The sequence below is a fragment of the Heterodontus francisci genome, chromosome 25 (genome assembly GCF_036365525.1).
Source record: "Heterodontus francisci isolate sHetFra1 chromosome 25, sHetFra1.hap1, whole genome shotgun sequence".
In the NCBI taxonomy this organism is placed as follows: Eukaryota; Metazoa; Chordata; class Chondrichthyes; order Heterodontiformes; family Heterodontidae; genus Heterodontus; species Heterodontus francisci.
In genome coordinates this window covers 17,791,790-17,811,248 of record NC_090395.1, presented here as the reverse complement: position 1 = coordinate 17,811,248, position 19,459 = coordinate 17,791,790, and the positions used below count along the sequence as shown (strand labels likewise).

At 45.8% G+C, this 19,459-nt stretch overlaps 1 protein-coding gene across 4 annotated transcripts in view; it reads left to right on the top strand.

The window, feature by feature from the left end:
• Window positions 1–19,459, top strand: part of LOC137383769 (DENN domain-containing protein 2D-like) — a 169,697-nt gene that overhangs the window by 39,569 nt on the left and 110,669 nt on the right. For all 4 annotated transcript variants that reach the window (XM_068056942.1, XM_068056939.1, XM_068056940.1 and 1 more), the window contains 2 exons: window positions 6,842–6,993; window positions 7,492–7,604. In XM_068056942.1, the coding sequence (XP_067913043.1) occupies window positions 6,889–6,993; window positions 7,492–7,604 (218 nt within the window). In that variant the 5' untranslated portion in view covers window positions 6,842–6,888. The remainder of the gene's footprint in view (window positions 1–6,841; window positions 6,994–7,491; window positions 7,605–19,459) is intronic.

Here is a 19,459-nt window from a genome sequence, read left to right as displayed (position 1 = left end):
CAATCACTTATCTGATTTCCTGTGACATCACATACTTAGACTTTTCTCTTCAAACACAGTCTGTTCACTCCCAAGAGACTCTATTATCCGCTCTGGTCTCTCTCTGAGTTCCCACTCCTCCTGGTCTCAGCCCTGCTCTGCCACTGCTCCTTTCTCCCCTTCAGTCTCACTCAGTTCCTACTCCTCCTGGTTTAGGGAGGGAATTCCAGAACTGATGACCCAGGCAGCAGAAGACTCGGCCAGCAATGGTGGAGCGATGAAAATCAGGGATGCACAAGAGGCCAAAATTGAATGAGTGCAGATATCTCTGAGGGTTGTAGGGCTGGAGGAGGTTACAGTGATGGGGAGGTGAGAGGCCGTGGAGGGATTTGTAAACAAGAATGAGAAGTTTAAATTCGAGATGTTGCTGGATTAGGAGTTAGTGTAGGTCAGCGAGTACAGGGTGCTAGGTGAATGGAACTTGGTATGAGTCAAAATATGAGCAGCCAAGTTTCATTTTCAAGGACAGTGACCCATGTCTTTCTCATGGATGAGTCCTGCCACATCCAGTCGTGAATGGTGATGGACAATTAAGCAACTAACCAGAGGAGGAGGCTACACAAATATCCCCATCCTCAATGCTGGCAGAGCCCAGCACGTCAGGGCAAAAGAGACGGCTGAAGCATTTGCAACCATTTTCAGCCGGAAGTGCCAGGTGGATGATCCAACTCGGCCTCCTCTTGAGGTTCGCAGCATCACAGATGCAGTCTTCAGTCAATTTAATTCACTCCACATGATATCAAGAAATGGCTGAAGGCACTGGATACTGCAAAGGCTATAAGCCCTGACAGCATCCTGGTAATAGTACTGAAGATTTGTGCTCCAGAACTATCCGTGCCCCTAGCCAAGCTGTTCCAGTACAGCTGCAACCCTGGCATCTACCCGGTAATGTGGAAAATTGCCCAGATATGTCCTGTCCACAGAAAGCAGAACAAATCCAACCCGGCCAATTACCACCCCATCAGTCTACTCTCCATCATCAGTAAAGTGAGGAAGGTGTCGTCAACAGTGCTATCAAGTGGCACTTAGCAACAACCTGCTCACTGATGCTGAGTTTGTGTTCCGCCAAGACCACTCGGCCCCAGACCTCATTACAGCCTTGGTTCAAGCATGGACAAAAGAGCTGAATTCTAGAGGTGAGGTGAGAGTGACTGCCCTTAACAACAAAGCAACATTTGTCCAAGTGTAGCATCAAGGAGCCCTAGCAAAATTGAAGTCAATGGGGATCAGGGAGCAAACTATCCACTGGTTTGAGTCATACCTAGTGTTATGATCTCAGTGAAACTGCTAACGCTGGAAGTACAAGATATGAACCCCAAGACCAATTTAAAGAGTTACACGACAAGATTTCAGTTTTTAAAACTTTTATTATAACAATTAAGCTAAAATAAATCCCCATTAACTAAATAGTACTTTGTAAGCAGCTGATACCCCAAATTACAAAGTAACGATTTTTTTTTTTACTTATTAAAATACTTGGAAACCTCACCACATTTATACGTTACACAATCCTTTTTGGTGGTGAAATCTTTGTGGTTAAAACTCCCAAACTTCTCCCAGTAGCAATGGGTTAGATCTCCCAGACCTTTTCAAAATAAATGTCCTCTTTGCTCACTTCTTTGAGCACTTCCGACCTGGACGTCCGTGAACAAGGTGATTCCTCATGATCCTGCTGGTCTTCTACTTCTCTGCAAGCTTCAACTTGCAAAACAAGTTCAAGACTTCATAGCCTTTTGCTGTATTAGCCTTCTGAAAGCAGGTGTACCCTCTCTCCCTCTCTGTCTCTCGAGGCTGCAACTGCTGATTGTCTTCCTTACAGCCTGCTCTTAGACGATAACCGCTGGGTTCCCTTCTTACAGCCTGCTTTGAGGCTGCGACCGCTGGTTTCCTCTCTTACCACCTGTTTGCCTTCAGAAAATCTGTTAAGTTTATCTGGACTCAAAATCTTATTGTCCTGTTCCAATATGCAAAGTCCATAGGTCTGGTTTCATGGAGCCACCTGGGCTTTCCATTGTTCCCAGCTGCTTAATACATTTGCATTTTCAGAATCACTAATCCCCTTGTTTATGAGCCGAAAGTCTGGGAGGGTGAAACCCATTATTCTTCAGGTGTTACCCCTGCAGTCTCTGTTTTACAAAAAAGGTCTTTGATCTGTCTTGCCCTATAGCAGAGTGAATGTAAGGTCACCTGACCTTCCAGACTCCATCTTAAACTTTTATAATTTTACAATTTTTAAAACATAATCATGTTACAAAGTCTAGTGTTCATAACACCTAGCATACAGGAAGATAGTTGTAGTTGTTGGAAGCCAGGACATCACTGCAGGAGGTCTTCATGTTAGTGTCCTGGGTCCAGCCATCTTCAGTTGTTTCATCAATGACCTTCCCTCAATCATAAGGCCAGAAGTGGGGATGTTTGCTAATGATTGCACAATGTTCAGCACCATTTGCGACTCCTCAGATACTGAAGTAGCCCGTGTCCATATGCATGCAGCAAGACCTGGACAACATCTTGGGCTGATAAGTGGCAAGTTATATTCATGTCACACAAGTGCCAGGCAATGACCAGCTCCAACAAGAGAGAATCTAACCATCTCCCCTTGATGTTCAATGGCATTATCATCGCTGAATCCCCCACAAGCATTCCCCCACTACCATTCGCGACTCTTCAGATACTGAAGCAGTCTGTGTCCACATGCTACAAGATCTGGACAAAATTTCAGGTTTGGGCTGATAAGTGGCAAATAACATTTGTGCTACATAAGTGCCAGGCAATGACCATCTCCCATCTAACCATCTCCCCTTGTCATTCAATGGCATTACCTCACTGAATCCCCCACCAAAAACATCCTGGGGATTATCATTGACCAAATGTAATATTTCCACATTTGCTGATGACACAAAACTCGGTGGGAATATAAGTTGTGAGGAGGATGCAAGGAGGCTACAGGGGGACTTGGACAGGCTAAGTGAATGGGAAAGAACATGGCAGATGGAATATAATGTGAATAAGTGTTAAGTTGGTAGAAAAAATAGAAAGGCAGAGTAATTCTTAAATGGTGAGAGGTTGGGAAGTGTTGATATCCAAAGGGACCTGGATGTCCTTGGTCATGAGTCACTAAAAGCTAGCATGCAGGTGCAGCAAGCAATTAGGAAGTCAAATGGTCTGTTGGCCTTCATTGCAAACGGATTTGAGTACAGGGGTAAAGATGTCTTGCTGCAATTGTGTAAAGTCTTGGTGAGACCACACCTGTAGTATTGTGTACAGTTTTGGTCTCCTTATCTAAAGAAGGATATACTTACCATAAAGGGAGTTCAATGGAGGTTCACCAGACTAATCCCTGAAATGGCAGGATTGTCTTATGAGGAGAAATTGAGGAAACTGGGCCTGTATTCTCAAGGGTTTTGAAGAATGAGTGGTGTGACAGGGTAGATGTCGATAGGATGTTTCCCCTGGCTGGTGAGTCTAGAACCAGGGGATATAGTCTCAGAATAAGGGCAGGCCATTTAAGACTGAGATGAGGAGGAATTTCTTTACTCAGAGGGTGGTGAATCTGTGGAATTCTCTACCCCAGAGGACTGTGGAAGCTCAGTCATTGAGCATGTACAAGACTGAAATCAGTAGATTTCTGGATGCTAATGACATTGAGGGATATGGGGGGAAAATGGCGTTGGAGTAGATGATCAGCCATGATCTGTTTGAGTGGCGGAGCAGGCTTGACCGGCCGAATGGCTTACTCCTGCTCCTAATCCTATGTTCCTAGAGACTTAACTGAACCAGCCATATCAGTACTGTGGTACAAGGGCTTGGAATTCTGTGGTGAGTAACTCACCTCCTGGCTCCCCAAAGCCTGTCCACCATCTACAAGGCACAAGTCAGGACTGTGATGGAATATTCTCCACTTGCCTGATGGGTGCAGCTCCAACAAAACTCAAGAAGCTCAACACCATCCAGGACAAAGCAGCCTGCTTGATTGGCATCCCATCCACCACCCTCAACATTCACTCTCTCCACCACCCAGCACACAGTGACAGCAGATGCGTACTGTACACAAGATGCACTGCAGCAACTCGTCAAACATCCTATGTCGTATCTTCCAAACCCGTGACCTGTACCACCTAGAAGGACAAGGGCAGTAGATGCATGGGAACACCACCACCTGCAAGTTCCCCTTCCAAGTCACACACCATCCTGACTTGGAACTATATCACTGTACCTTCACTATCACTGAGTCAAAATCCTGGAACTCCCTTCTAAACAGCACTGTGGGTGTACCTACCCCACATGGACTGCAGCAGTTCAAGAAGGCGCTCACCACCACCTTCTCAAGGGTAGTTAGGGATGGGCAACAAATAATGACTTTGCCAGTGATGCCCACATCCCATGAAAGAATAAAAATAAGGTTGTGCAGTTAGCAAGCCAACCAGCTCTCAGTTTATGCTGTAAGCCCACATTGACAAAGTTCAGGATTCAATCTCAGTGATATCCCTACATTTTCCATCTCCCACACTAGCCGCCTGTGGCCCCCTGTGATTGAGATTGCCAATTTAACACTGAATTCTGGATCATCTTGCCCTGTCATCCCATTTTCACTGAGGATCTTTGGTGTAACTGACCGATCTCATTCCACCACTCAACCAACAGAAAAATTCATCTGTTCCATAGAACCATAGAAAAATTACAGCACGGAAGGAGGCCATTCAACCCATAGTGTCTGTGCCAGCCAAAAACTAGCCGCCCATTCTAATTCCATCTTCCAGCATCTGGTCCATAGTCTTCCTGGTTACAGCACTTCAGGTGCATGTCCAGGTATGTTTTAAATGAGTTGAGGGTTTCTGCCTCCACCACCGATACTGGCAGTTAATTCCAGACATCCACCATCCTCTGGTGGAAAAAGTTTTTCCTCATGTCCCCTCTAATCCTTCTATCAATCACCTTAAATTTGTGTCCCCTGGTAATTGACCTGTCCGCTAAGGGAAACAGGTCCTTCCTGTCTACTCTATCTAGGCCCCTCATAATTTTGTACACCTCTATTAAGTCACCCCTCAGCCTCCTCTGTTCTAAGGAAAACAACCCTAGCCTATCCAGTCTGTCCTCATAGCTGCAACTTTCTAGCCCTGGCACATTCTTGTAAATCTCTTTATTCTCTCCAGAGCAACAATGTGGTGACCAGAACTGCACGCAATACTCCAACTTGGTCGAACCAGTGCTTCATACAGTTCCAACATGAGATCCCTGCTTTTGTATTCTATACCTCAGCCAGTAAAGGAAAGCATTCCATATGCCTTCTTCACCACTTTATCTACCTGTCCTGCCACCTTCAGGGTCCTGTAGAGATACACTCCAAGGAACTCACTTCTTCTACCCCTCTCAATATCCTCCCGTTTATTGTTTATTCCCTTGCTTTATTTGCCCTCCCCAAGTGCATTACCTCACACTTATCTGGATTGAATTCCATTTGCCACTTTTCCACCCACTCAACCAAACCATTGATCTCATTCTGGAGACCAATCTTTGTGTCATCAGCAAATTTCCCAATCACGCCTCCCACATTCAAGTCCAAATCATTAATATATCCCACAAACAGCAAGGGACCCAACACTGAGCCCTGTGAAACACCACTGGAAACAGCTTTCCATTCACAAAAACATCAGTTGACTACCCTTTGCTTCCTGTCACTGAGCCAATTTTGGATTCAACCTGTCACATTCCCCTGTATCCCATGGGCTTTAATCTTACTGACCAGTCTGCCATGTGGGACCTTGTCAAATGCCTTACTAAAATCCATATAGTCCACATCCACTGCACTACCCTCATCAATCCTCCTTGTTACTTCCTCAAAGAATTCAATTAAGTTAGTAAGACATGACCTTCCCTTAACAATTCCATGCTGACTATCCCTGATCAGTCTGTGCCTTTCTAAGTGGCAGTTTATCCTGTCCCTCAGAATTGATTCTAATAATATACCCACCACCGAGGTCAGACTAACTGGCCTATAATTATTTGGCCTATCCCTCACATCCTTTTTAAAACAACGGTATAACATTCACAGACCTCCAGTCCTCTGACACCTCGCCCGTATCCAGTCAGGATTTGAAGATGATCCTCAGAGCATCTGCTATTTCCTCCCTGGCATCTATCCGGCCCCGCTGATTTATCCAATTCAGGGATGTCAGACCTTCTAGTACTTCCTCTCTCTTTATACTATTTTCCATAGGAGGCCGGATTTAAAGCATTTTAACCAGTTCACCTCCATTTGTAACTGGATAAAGAGAGTTCAGTTATGGAATTTAAAAAAAACATTCCTTTCAAATTGATTAAAAGGCAGCTGGAGTATACTGGACTGTGGCTGTATCTTTCTGCCATGGGATGGGACTGAGCTGCTGATGTCACACCTCTCTGCTCTTTTACTCTTTTCTTGTGCTGTCATGCCCTATATCCCAGGCTGTTAACTTAAATATCCTGGTTTCCCAACATCCTGAATAACAGAGTTCATCATAATTTAGTGCTAATCACAGCCTGGTTACTGACTAGGAGGAGCACTTCCTTATTCGATGTGGAAAAACCCCAAACAGTCCTTACATCTAAGTGAAACGGGTGCAACAAAAGATCATTGACATTGAAAGACGGAGCAGGGCAGGAGATTAGTGACCCTGAGAGATGGAGCAGGACAGGAGGTTACTGACCCTGAGAGATGGAGCAGGGCAGGAGATTACTGAGAGAATAAGCAGGATGTTGAGACCAACTAGAAGGAGTTTAAGACTGAAAATCACCAGCTGCATATTCTGTGTTTCTAAAACAGGCTTTGAGAGGAGCATTTCAAATGACGAGAAGAGGCCAGAACGAGACATGTCCCGATATTCTGCACAGTTCTTCTTCGAGTACCTGGTGGTTGTATCACTAAAAAAGTCTGGTACAACATATGAGCCGCAGATAATCTACCAGTTTCCGAAGGTGAGTGAGTGTGTGTCTCTCGTCATTCATTGTGCAAGAACCTGTCAGTCAGCCTACATCTTGTTTGTTGGAGTAAGTAAAATGCATCATTGAGTAATCCGCTCAGTGAAGATCGACTGATAACTCCTCATTGTTGTGATTCCCTAATTAATTTGTTTGGTCCCAGAGAAAATTTCAGAACCACACAGTCCATGTTTTACTGTGTGTGATCTGGTGACCAGACAGTCCTTCAGGGAGGGACTGTGTATCCAGGGCAAGGTGCCAAGTTTCCAGGCGAGGAGCTGAGCGTCAGAGGTGTCAAGGCAGTGTGTCGTGGGTTTGGAGGAGGGGGAAACGAATGACGGTGGGTAGGGGCTGAGTGTCTGGGGGGAGGGGCCGAGTGCCCGGGGAGAGGGGCCGAGTGCCCGGGGAGAGGGCTTCTGGCAAGAGGGGTCCCTGTGTCTGGTGTGGGAGTGCATGTATCTGGATCTGATCTCTGCGGTTTTCTGTTTGTTTCAGAGGGAGAATCTGATGCGTTCACAGAAGGAGGAGGAGGAGAACTTACTCAAGGCGATTCCGCTCTTTTGTTTTCCAGATGGCAACACCTGGGCCCCGCTCACTGAATATGAGAGGTTCGTGTCCATTTCATTTACTCTTCCTTGCAATTACATACATTATATTTCTCGAGTCCAGGTTTGAAGGAAAGAACTTCAATGGCCCCAGAACATCTCAAAGCACCACACTGCCAATGAAGTATTTTGGAAGTGTAGTCACTGTGGTAATGTAGGAAACGTGGCAGCCAATTTGCACACAGCAAGATCCCACAAACAGCAATGTAAGAACGACCAAATCATGTTTTACTGATGTTGGCTGAGAGACAAAGGCCCAGGAAAACATCTCTGCTCCTCTTCTGATAATTCTGTGGGATAATTTAATCCACCTGAGAGCACAGACAGCGTCTGGGTTTAACATCTCACCTGAAAGACAGCACTTCCAATAGTGTAGCACCTCCTCAGCACTACGCTGAAACTTCACCTACACTGTTCCATCAAACACACCCAGGAAAGGGACAGCACGTATTACATAGAAAGTAAAGCTGTGCAATAGAGAATGCCAAACCTGTGTTGGCAAATTCTATGTCTGTGTTTCGATGCTTCAGGTTTCTGTTCTGAAGGGCCTGATTCTGGTAGAGAGCCCCCGATCATGGCAGGAAGCTGTTAGCTGATATTGTTAATGGTTCTCTCTCCTCAGGTACTGTCCCTCCCCTTCAAATGTATCATCATCACCACCCTCTCTGCAAATAAGTCACCCTCTTCTCAAATAATCCACTCTCTACTCAAATAAACTACCCCTCTTCTCAAAGAACCCACTGCTCTTCTCAAATAACCCACCTCTCTTCTCAAATAACCCACCTCTCTTCTCAAATAACCCACCCCTCTTCTCAAAGAACCCACCCCTCTTCTCAAATAACCCACCCACTTCTCAAATAACCACCTCTCTTCTCAAATAACCACCGCTCTTCTCAAATAACCCACCCCTCTTCTCAAAGAACCCACCCCTCTTCTCAAAGAACCCACCCCTCTTCTCAAATAACCCACCCACTTCTCAAATAACCCACCTCTCTTCTCAAATAACCACCCACTTCTCAAATAACCCACCCACTTCTCAAATAACCCACCCCTCTTCTCAAATAACCCACCCACTTCTCAAATAACCCACCTCTCTTCTCAAAGAACCCACCCCTCTTCTCAAATAACCACCCCTCTTCTCAAATAACCCACCTCTCTTCTCAAATAACCACCCACTTCTCAAATAACCACCTCTCTTCTCAAATAACCCACCCCTCTTCTCAAATAACCCACCCCTCTTCTCAAATAACCACCTCTCTTCTCAAATAACCACCCCTCTTCTCAAATAACCCACCCACTTCTCAAATAACCACCCCTCTTCTCAAATAAACCACCCCTCTTCTCAAATAACCACCTCTCTTCTCAAATAACCACCCCTCTTCTCAAATAACCCACCCACTTCTCAAATAACCACCTCTCTTCTCAAATAACCACCCCTCTTCTCAAATAACCCACCCACTTCTCAAATAACCACCCCTCTTCTCAAATAACCCACCCTCTTCTCAAATAACCCACCCCTCTTCTCAAATAACCACCCCTCTTCTCAAATAACCCACCCCTCTTCTCAAATAACCCACCCACTTCTCAAATAACCCACCTCTCTTCTCAAATAACCACCCACTTCTCAAATAACCCACCCACTTCTCAAATAACCCACCCCTCTTCTCAAATAACCCACCCACTTCTCAAATAACCCACCTCTCTTCTCAAAGAACCCACCCCTCTTCTCAAATAACCACCCACTTCTCAAATAACCACCTCTCTTCTCAAATAACCCACCCCTCTTCTCAAATAACCCACCCCTCTTCTCAAATAACCACCTCTCTTCTCAAATAACCACCCCTCTTCTCAAATAACCCACCCACTTCTCAAATAACCACCCCTCTTCTCAAATAAACCACCCCTCTTCTCAAATAACCACCTCTCTTCTCAAATAACCACCCCTCTTCTCAAATAACCCACCCACTTCTCAAATAACCACCTCTCTTCTCAAATAACCACCCCTCTTCTCAAATAACCCACCCACTTCTCAAATAACCACCCCTCTTCTCAAATAACCCACCCTCTTCTCAAATAACCCACCCCTCTTCTCAAATAACCACCCCTCTTCTCAAATAACCCACCCCTCTTCTCAAATAACCCACCCACTTCTCAAATAACCCACCTCTCTTCTCAAATAACCACCCACTTCTCAAATAACCCACCCACTTCTCAAATAACCCACCCCTCTTCTCAAATAACCCACCCACTTCTCAAATAACCCACCTCTCTTCTCAAAGAACCCACCCCTCTTCTCAAATAACCACCCCTCTTCTCAAATAACCCACCTCTCTTCTCAAATAACCACCCACTTCTCAAATAACCACCTCTCTTCTCAAATAACCCACCCTCTTCTCAAATAACCCACCCTCTTCTCAAATAACCCACCTCTCTTCTCAAATAACCACCCACTTCTCAAATAACCCACCTTCTTCTCAAAGAACCCACCCCTCTTCTCAAATAACCCACCCCTCTTCTCAAATAACCACCCCTCTTCTCAAATAACCCACCTCTCTTCTCAAATAACCCACCTCTCTTCTCAAATAACCCACCTCTCTTCTCAAATAACCCACCTTCTTCTCAAATAACCCACCTCTCTTCTCAAATAACCCACCCCTCTTCTCAAATAACCACCCCTCTTCTCAAATAACCCACCTCTCTTCTCAAATAACCCACCCCTCTTCTCAAATAACCCACCCCTCTTCTCAAATAACCCACCTCTCTTCTCAAATAACCCACCCCTCTTCTCAAATAACCACCCCTCTTCTCAAATAACCCACCCCTCCTCAAATAACCACCCCTCTTCTCAAATAACCCACCTCTCTTCTCAAAAAACCCACCCCTCTTCTCAAATAACCCACCCCTCTTCTCAAATAACCCACCTCTCTTCTCAAAGAACCCACCCTCTTCTCAAATAACCCACCCCTCTTCTCAAATAACCCACCTCTCTTCTCAAAGAACCCACCCCTCTTCTCAAATAACCCACCCTCATCTCAAATAACCACCCCTCTTCTCAAATAACCACCCCTCTTCTCAAATAACCACCCCTCTTCTCAAATAACCCACCCTCTTCTCAAATAACCCACCTCTCTTCTCAAATAACCCACCCTCTTCTCAAATAACCCACCCTCTTCTCAAATAACCCACCCTCTTCTCCAATAACCCACCTCTCTTCTCAAATAACCCACCCTCTTCTCCAATAACCCATCTCTCTTCTCAAATAACCCACCCTCTTCTCAAATAACCACCCCTCTTCTCAAATAACCCACCCTCTTCTCAAATAACCCACCCCTCTTCTCAAATAACCCACCCTCTTCTCAAATAACCCACCCTCTTCTCAAATAACCCACCCCTCTTCTCAAAGAACCCACCCCTCTTCTCAAAGAACCCACCCCTCTTCTCAAATAACCCACCCCTCTTCTCAAATAACCCACCTCTCTTCTCAATGAACCCACCCCTCTTCTCAAATAACCCACCTCTCTTCTCAAAGAACCCAGCCACTTCTCAAAGAACCCAGCCACTTCTCAAAGAACCCAGCCACTTCTCAAAGAACCCACCCCTCTTCTCAAATAACCCACCTCGCTTCTCAAAGAACCCACCCCTCTTCTCAAATAACCCACCCCTCTTCTCAAATAACCCACCCCTCTTCTCAAATAACCCACCCCTCTTCTCAAATAACCCACCTCAAAGAACCCACCCTCTTCTCAAATAACCACCCCTCTTCTCAAATAACCCACCCCTCTTCTCAAATAACCCACCCCTCTTAAATAATCCACCCTCTTCTCAAATAACCACCCCTCTTCTCAAATAACCCACCCTCTTCTCAAATAACCCACCTCTCTTCTCAAAGAACCCACCCCTCTTCTCAAATAACCCACCCCTCTTCTCAAATAACCCACCCCTCTTCTCAAATAACCACCCCTCTTCTCAAATAACCACCCCTCTTCTCAAATAACCCACCTCTCTTCTCAAATAACCCACCCCTCTTCTCAAATAACCCACCTCTCTTCTCAAATAACCCACCCCTCTTCTCAAATAACCCACCTCTCTTCTCAAATAACCCACCCCTCTTCTCAAATAACCACCCCTCTTCTCAAATAACCCACCCCTCTTCTCAAATAACCCACCTCTCTTCTCAAATAACCCACCCCTCTTCTCAAATAACCACCCCTCTTCTCAAATAACCCACTCCTCCTCAAATAACCACCCCTCTTCTCAAATAACCCACCTCTCTTCTCAAAAAACCCACACCTCTTCTCAAATAACCCACCCCTCTTCTCAAATAACCCACCCCTCTTCTCAAATAACCCACCTCTCTTCTCAAAGAACCCACCCTCTTCTCAAATAACCCACCCCTCTTCTCAAATAACCCACCTCTCTTCTCAAAGAACCCACCCCTCTTCTCAAATAACCCACCCTCATCTCAAATAACCACCCCTCTTCTCAAATAACCACCCCTCTTCTCAAATAACCACCCCTCTTCTCAAATAACCACCCCTCTTCTCAAATAACCACCCCTCTTCTCAAATAACCCACCCTCTTCTCAAATAACCCACCTCTCTTCTCAAATAACCCACCCTCTTCTCAAATAACCCACCCTCTTCTCAAATAACCCACCCTCTTCTCAAATAACCCACCCTCTTCTCCAATAACCCACCTCTCTTCTCAAATAACCCACCCTCTTCTCCAATAACCCATCTCTCTTCTCAAATAACCCACCCTCTTCTCAAATAACCACCCCTCTTCTCAAATAACCCACCCTCTTCTCAAATAACCCACCCCTCTTCTCAAATAACCCACCCTCTTCTCAAATAACCCACCCTCTTCTCAAATAACCCACCCCTCTTCTCAAAGAACCCACCCCTCTTCTCAAAGAACCCACCCCTCTTCTCAAATAACCCACCCCTCTTCTCAAATAACCCACCTCTCTTCTCAATGAACCCACCCCTCTTCTCAAATAACCCACCTCTCTTCTCAAAGAACCCAGCCACTTCTCAAAGAACCCAGCCACTTCTCAAAGAACCCACCCCTCTTCTCAAATAACCCACCCCTCTTCTCAAATAACCCACCTCGCTTCTCAAAGAACCCACCCCTCTTCTCAAATAACCCACCCCTCTTCTCAAATAACCCACCCCTCTTCTCAAATAACCCACCTCAAAGAACCCACCCTCTTCTCAAATAACCACCCCTCTTCTCAAATAACCCACCCCTCTTCTCAAATAACCCACCCCTCTTAAATAATCCACCCTCTTCTCATATAACCACCCCTCTTCTCAAATAACCACCCCTCTTCTCAAATAACCCACCCTCTTCTCAAATAACCCACCTCTCTTCTCAAAGAACCCACCCCTCTTCTCAAAGAACCCACCCCTCTTCTCAAATAACCCACCCCTCTTCTCAAATAACCCACCTCTCCTCAAATAACCCACCCCTCTTCTCAAAGAACCCACCCCTCTTCTCAAATAACCCACCTCTCTTCTCAAAGAACCCACCCCTCTTCTCAAATAACCCACCCCTCTTCTCAAATAACCCACCTCTCTTCTCAAATAACCCAGCCACTTCTCAAAGAACCCACCCCTCTTCTCAAATAACCCACCTCTCTTCTCAAAGAACCCACCCCTCTTCTCAAATAACCCACCCCTCTTCTCAAATAACCCACCCCTCTTCTCAAATAACCCACCCCTCTTCTCAAATCACCACCCCTCTTCTCAAATAACCACCCCTCTTCTCAAATAACCACCCCTCTTCTCAAATAACCCACCTCTCTTCTCAAAGAACCCACCCTCTTCTCAAATAACCACCCCTCTTCTCAAATAACCCACCCTCTTCTCAAATAACCCACCTCTCTTCTCAAAGAACCCACCCCTCTTCTCAAATAACCCACCCCTCTTCTCAAAGAACCCACCTCTCCTCAGATAACCCACCCCTCTTCTCAAAGAACCCACCCCTCTTCTCAAATAACCCACCTCTCTTCTCAAACAACCCACCCCTCTTCTCAAATAACCCTCCCCTCTTCTCAAATAACCCACCTCTCTTCTCAAATAACCCAGCCACTTCTCAAAGAACCCACCCCTCTTCTCAAATAACCCACCCCTCTTCTCAAATAACCCACCTCTCTTCTCAAAGAACCCACCCCTCTTCTCAAATAACCCACCCCTCTTCTCAAATAACCCACCCCTCTTCTCAAATAACCCACCCCTCTTCTCAAATAACTCACCCTCTTCTCAAATAACCCACCCACTTCTCAAATAACCCACTCCTCTTCTCAAATAACCCACCCCTCTTCTCAAATAACCCACCCCTCTTCTCAAATAACCCGCCCACTTCTCAAATAACCCACCGCTCTTCTCAAATAACCCACTCCTCTTCTCAAATAACCCACCTCTCTTCTCAAATAACCCACCCCTCTTCTCAAATAACCCGCCCACTTCTCAAATAACCCACCGCTCTTCTCAAATAACCCACCTCTCTTCTCAAATAACCCACCCCTCTTCTCAAATAACCCGCCCACTTCTCAAATAACCCACCGCTCTTCTCAAATAACCCACCCCTCTTCTCAAATAACTCACCCTCTTCTCAAATAACCCACCCACTTCTCAAATAACCCACTCCTCTTCTCAAATAACCCACCTCTCTTCTCAAATAACCCACCCCTCTTCTCAAATAACCCGCCCACTTCTCAAATAACCCACCTCTCTTCTCAAATAACCCACCCCTCTTCTCAAATAACCCGCCCACTTCTCAAATAACCCACCCCTCTTCTCAAATAACTCACCCTCTTCTCAAATAACCCACCCACTTCTCAAATAACCCACTCCTCTTCTCAAATAACCCACCTCTCTTCTCAAATAACCCACCCCTCTTCTCAAATAACCCGCCCACTTCTCAAATAACCCACCCCTCTTCTCAAATAACCCACCTCTCTTCTCAAATAACCCACCTCTCTTCTCAAATAACCCACCCCTCTTCTCAAAGAACCCACCGCTCTTCTCAAATAACCCACCCACTTCTCAAATAACCCACCCTCTTCTCAAATAACCAACCCTCTTCTCAAATAACCCACCCCTCTTCTCAAATAACCACCCCTCTTCTCAAATAACCACCCCTCTTCTCAAATAACCACCCCTCTTCTCAAATAACCCACCCTCTTCTCAAGTAACCACCCCTCTTCTCAAATAACCACCCCTCTTCTCAAGTAACCAACCCTCTTCTCAAATAACCACCCCTCTTCTCAAGTAACCAACCCTCTTCTCAAATAACCAACCCTCTTCTCAAGTAACCCACCCTCTTCTCAAGTAACCACCCTCTTCTCAAATGACCACCCCTCTTCTCAAGTAACCACCCTCTTCTCAAATAACCACCCCTCTTCTCAAGTAACCAACCCTCTTCTCAAATAACCACCCCTCTTCTCAAGTAACCAACCCTCTTCTCAAATAACCAACCCTCTTCTCAAGTAACCCACCCTCTTCTCAAATAACCAACCCTCTTCTCAAGTAACCACCCTCTTCTCAAGTAACCAACCCTCTTCTCAAGTAACCAACCCTCTTCTCAAATAACCCACCCTCTTCTCAAATAACCAACCCTCTTCTCAAATAACCAACCCTCTTCTCAAGTAACCACCCTCTTCTGAAATAACCACCCCTCTTCTCAAGTAACCAACCCTCTTCTCAAATAACCAACCCTCTTCTCAAGTAACCAACCCTCTTCTCAAGTAACCAACCGTCTTCTCAAATAACCAACCCTCTTCTCAAGTAACCACCCTCTTCTCAAATAACCCACCCTCTTCTCAAATAACCAACCCTCTTCTCAAGAAACCAACCCTCTTCTCAAGAAACCAACCCTCTTCTCAAATAACCACCCCTCTTCTCAAGTAACCAACCCTCTTCTCAAATAACCAACCCTCTTCTCAAGTAACCAACCCTCTTCTCAAGTAACCAACCGTCTTCTCAAATAACCAACCCTCTTCTCAAGTAACCACCCTCTTCTCAAATAACCCACCTCTCTTCTCAAATAACCAACCCTCTTCTTAAATAACCCACCCACTTCTCAAATATCCCGTCCTCTTCTCAAATAACCACCCCTCTTCTCAAATAACCACCCCTCTTCTCAAATAACCACCCCTCTTCTCAAATAACCACCCCTCTTCTCAAATAACCACCCCTCTTCTCAAATAACCCACCCTCTTCTCAAATAACCCACCTCTCTTCTCAAAGAACCCACCCCTCTTCTCAAATAACCCACCACTCTTCTCAAATAACCCACCTCTCCTCAAATAACCCACCCCTCTTCTCAAAGAACCCACCCCTCTTCTCAAATAACCCACCTCTCTTCTCAAATAACCCACCTCTCTTCTCAAATAACCCTCCCCTCTTCTCAAAGAACCCACCCCTCTTCTCAAATAACCCACCCCTCTTCTCAAATAACCCAGCCACTTCTCAAAGAACGCACCCCTCTTCTCAAATAACCCACCCCTCTTCTCAAATAACCCACCCCTCTTCTCAAATAACCCACCCCTCTTCTCAAATAACCCACCCCTCTTCTCAAATAACCCAACCCTCTTCTCAAATAACCCACCCCTCTTCTCAAATAACTCACCCTCTTCTCAAATAACCCACCCACTTCTCAAATAACCCACCCCTCTTCTCAAATAACCCGCCCACTTCTCAAATAACCCACCGCTCTTCTCAAATAACCCACCCTCTTCTCAAATAACCCACCTCTCTTCTCAAATTACCCACCCCTCTTCTCAAAGAACCCACCGCTCTTCTCAAATAACCCACCCACTTCTCAAATAACCCACCCTCTTCTCAAATAACCAACCCTCTTCTCCAATAACCACCTCTCTTCTCAAATAACCCACCCCTCTTCTCAAATAACCACCCCTCTTCTCAAATAACCACCCCTCTTCTCAAATAACCACCCCTCTTCTCAAATAACCCACCCCTCTTCTCAAATAACCACCCCTCTTCTCAAATAACCCACGCCTCTTCTCAAATAACCCACCTCTCTTCACACATAACCCACCCTCTTCTCAAATAAGCCACCCTCTTCTCAAATAAGCCACCCTCTTCTCAAATAACCAACCCTCTTCTCAAATAACCAACCCTCTTGTCAAGTAACCACCCTCTTCTCAAGTAACCACCCTCTTCTCAAGTAACCACCCTCTTCTCAAGTAACCACCCTCTTCTCAAATAACCCACCCTCTTCTCAAGTAACTACCCTCTTCTCAAGTAACCACCCTCTTCTCAAATAACCACCCCTCTTCTCAAATAACCACCCTCTTCTCAAATAACCACCCCTCTTCTCAAATAACCACCCCTCTTCTCAAGTAACCCACCCTCTTCTCAAATAACCCACCTCTCTTCTCAAATAACCCACCCTCTTCTCAAATAACCACCCCTCTTCTCAAATAACCCACCCTCTTCTCCAATAACCCACCTCTCTTCTCAAATAACCCACCCTCTTCTCCAATAACCCATCTCTCTTCTCAAATAACCCACCCTCTTCTCAAATAACCACCCCTCTTCTCAAATAACCCACCCTCTTCTCAAATGACCCACCCCTCTTCTCAAATAACCCACCCTCTTCTCAAATAACCCACCCTCTTCTCAAATAACCCACCCCTCTTCTCAAAGAACCCACCCCTCTTCTCAAAGAACCCACCCCTCTTCTCAAATAACCCACCCCTCTTCTCAAATAACCCACCTCTCTTCTCAATGAACCCACCCCTCTTCTCAAATAACCCACCTCTCTTCTCAAAGAACCCAGCCACTTCTCAAAGAACCCAGCCACTTCTCAAAGAACCCAGCCACTTCTCAAATAACCCACCCCTCTTCTCAAATAACCCACCTCGCTTCTCAAAGAACCCACCCCTCTTCTCAAATAACCCACCCCTCTTCTCAAATAACCCACCCCTCTTCTCAAATAACCCACCTCAAAGAACCCACCCTCTTCTCAAAGAACCCACCCTCTTCTCAAAGAACCCACCCTCTTCTCAAATAACCCACCCCTCTTCTCAAATAACCCACCCCTCTTCTCAAATAACCCACCCCTCTTAAATAATCCACCCTCTTCTCAAATAACCACCCCTCTTCTCAAATAACCACCCCTCTTCTCAAATAACCCACCCTCTTCTCAAATAACCCACCTCTCTTCTCAAAGAACCCACCCCTCTTCTCAAATAACCCACCCCTCTTCTCAAATAACCCACCTCTCCTCAAATAACCCACCCCTCTTCTCAAAGAACCCACCCCTCTTCTCAAAGAACCCACCCCTCTTCTCAAATAACCCACCTCTCTTCTCAAAGAACCCACCCCTCTTCTCAAATAACCCACCCCTCTTCTCAAATAACCCACCTCTCTTCTCAAATAACCCAGCCACTTCTCAAAGAACCCACCCCTCTTCTCAAATAACCCACCTCTCTTCTCAAAGAACCCACCCCTCTTCTCAAAGAACCCACCCCTCTTCTCAAAGAACCCACCCCTCTTCTCAAATAACCCACCCCTCTTCTCAAATAACCCACCCCTCTTCTCAAATAACCCACCCCTCTTCTCAAATAACCACCCCTCTTCTCAAATAACCACCCCTCTTCTCAAATAACCACCCCTCTTCTCAAATAACCCACCTCTCTTCTCAAAGAACCCACCCTCTTCTCAAATAACCACCCCTCTTCTCAAATAACCCACCCTCTTCTCAAATAACCCACCTCTCTTCTCAAAGAACCCACCCCTCTTCTCAAATAACCCACCCCTCTTCTCAAAGAACCCACCTCTCCTCAGATAACCCACCCCTCTTCTCAAAGAACCCACCCCTCTTCTCAAATAACCCACCTCTCTTCTCAAAGAACCCACCCCTCTTCTCAAATAACCCACCCCTCTTCTCAAATAACCACCCCTCTTCTCAAATAACCCACCCCTCTTCTCAAATAACCACCCCTCTTCTCAAATAACCCACGCCTCTTCTCAAATAACCCACCTCTCTTCACACATAACCCACCCTCTTCTCAAATAAGCCACCCTCTTCTCAAATAAGCCACCCTCTTCTCAAATAACCAACCCTCTTCTCAAATAACCAACCCTCTTGTCAAGTAACCACCCTCTTCTCAAGTAACCACCCTCTTCTCAAGTAACCACCCTCTTCTCAAGTAACCACCCTCTTCTCAAATAACCCACCCTCTTCTCAAGTAACTACCCTCTTCTCAAGTAACCACCCTCTTCTCAAATAACCACCCCTCTTCTCAAATAACCACCCTCTTCTCAAATAACCACCCCTCTTCTCAAATAACCACCCCTCTTCTCAAGTAACCCACCCTCTTCTCAAATAACCCACCTCTCTTCTCAAATAACCCACCCTCTTCTCAAATAACCACCCCTCTTCTCAAATAACCCACCCTCTTCTCCAATAACCCACCTCTCTTCTCAAATAACCCACCCTCTTCTCCAATAACCCATCTCTCTTCTCAAATAACCCACCCTCTTCTCAAATAACCACCCCTCTTCTCAAATAACCCACCCTCTTCTCAAATGACCCACCCCTCTTCTCAAATAACCCACCCTCTTCTCAAATAACCCACCCTCTTCTCAAATAACCCACCCCTCTTCTCAAAGAACCCACCCCTCTTCTCAAAGAACCCACCCCTCTTCTCAAATAACCCACCCCTCTTCTCAAATAACCCACCTCTCTTCTCAATGAACCCACCCCTCTTCTCAAATAACCCACCTCTCTTCTCAAAGAACCCAGCCACTTCTCAAAGAACCCAGCCACTTCTCAAAGAACCCAGCCACTTCTCAAATAACCCACCCCTCTTCTCAAATAACCCA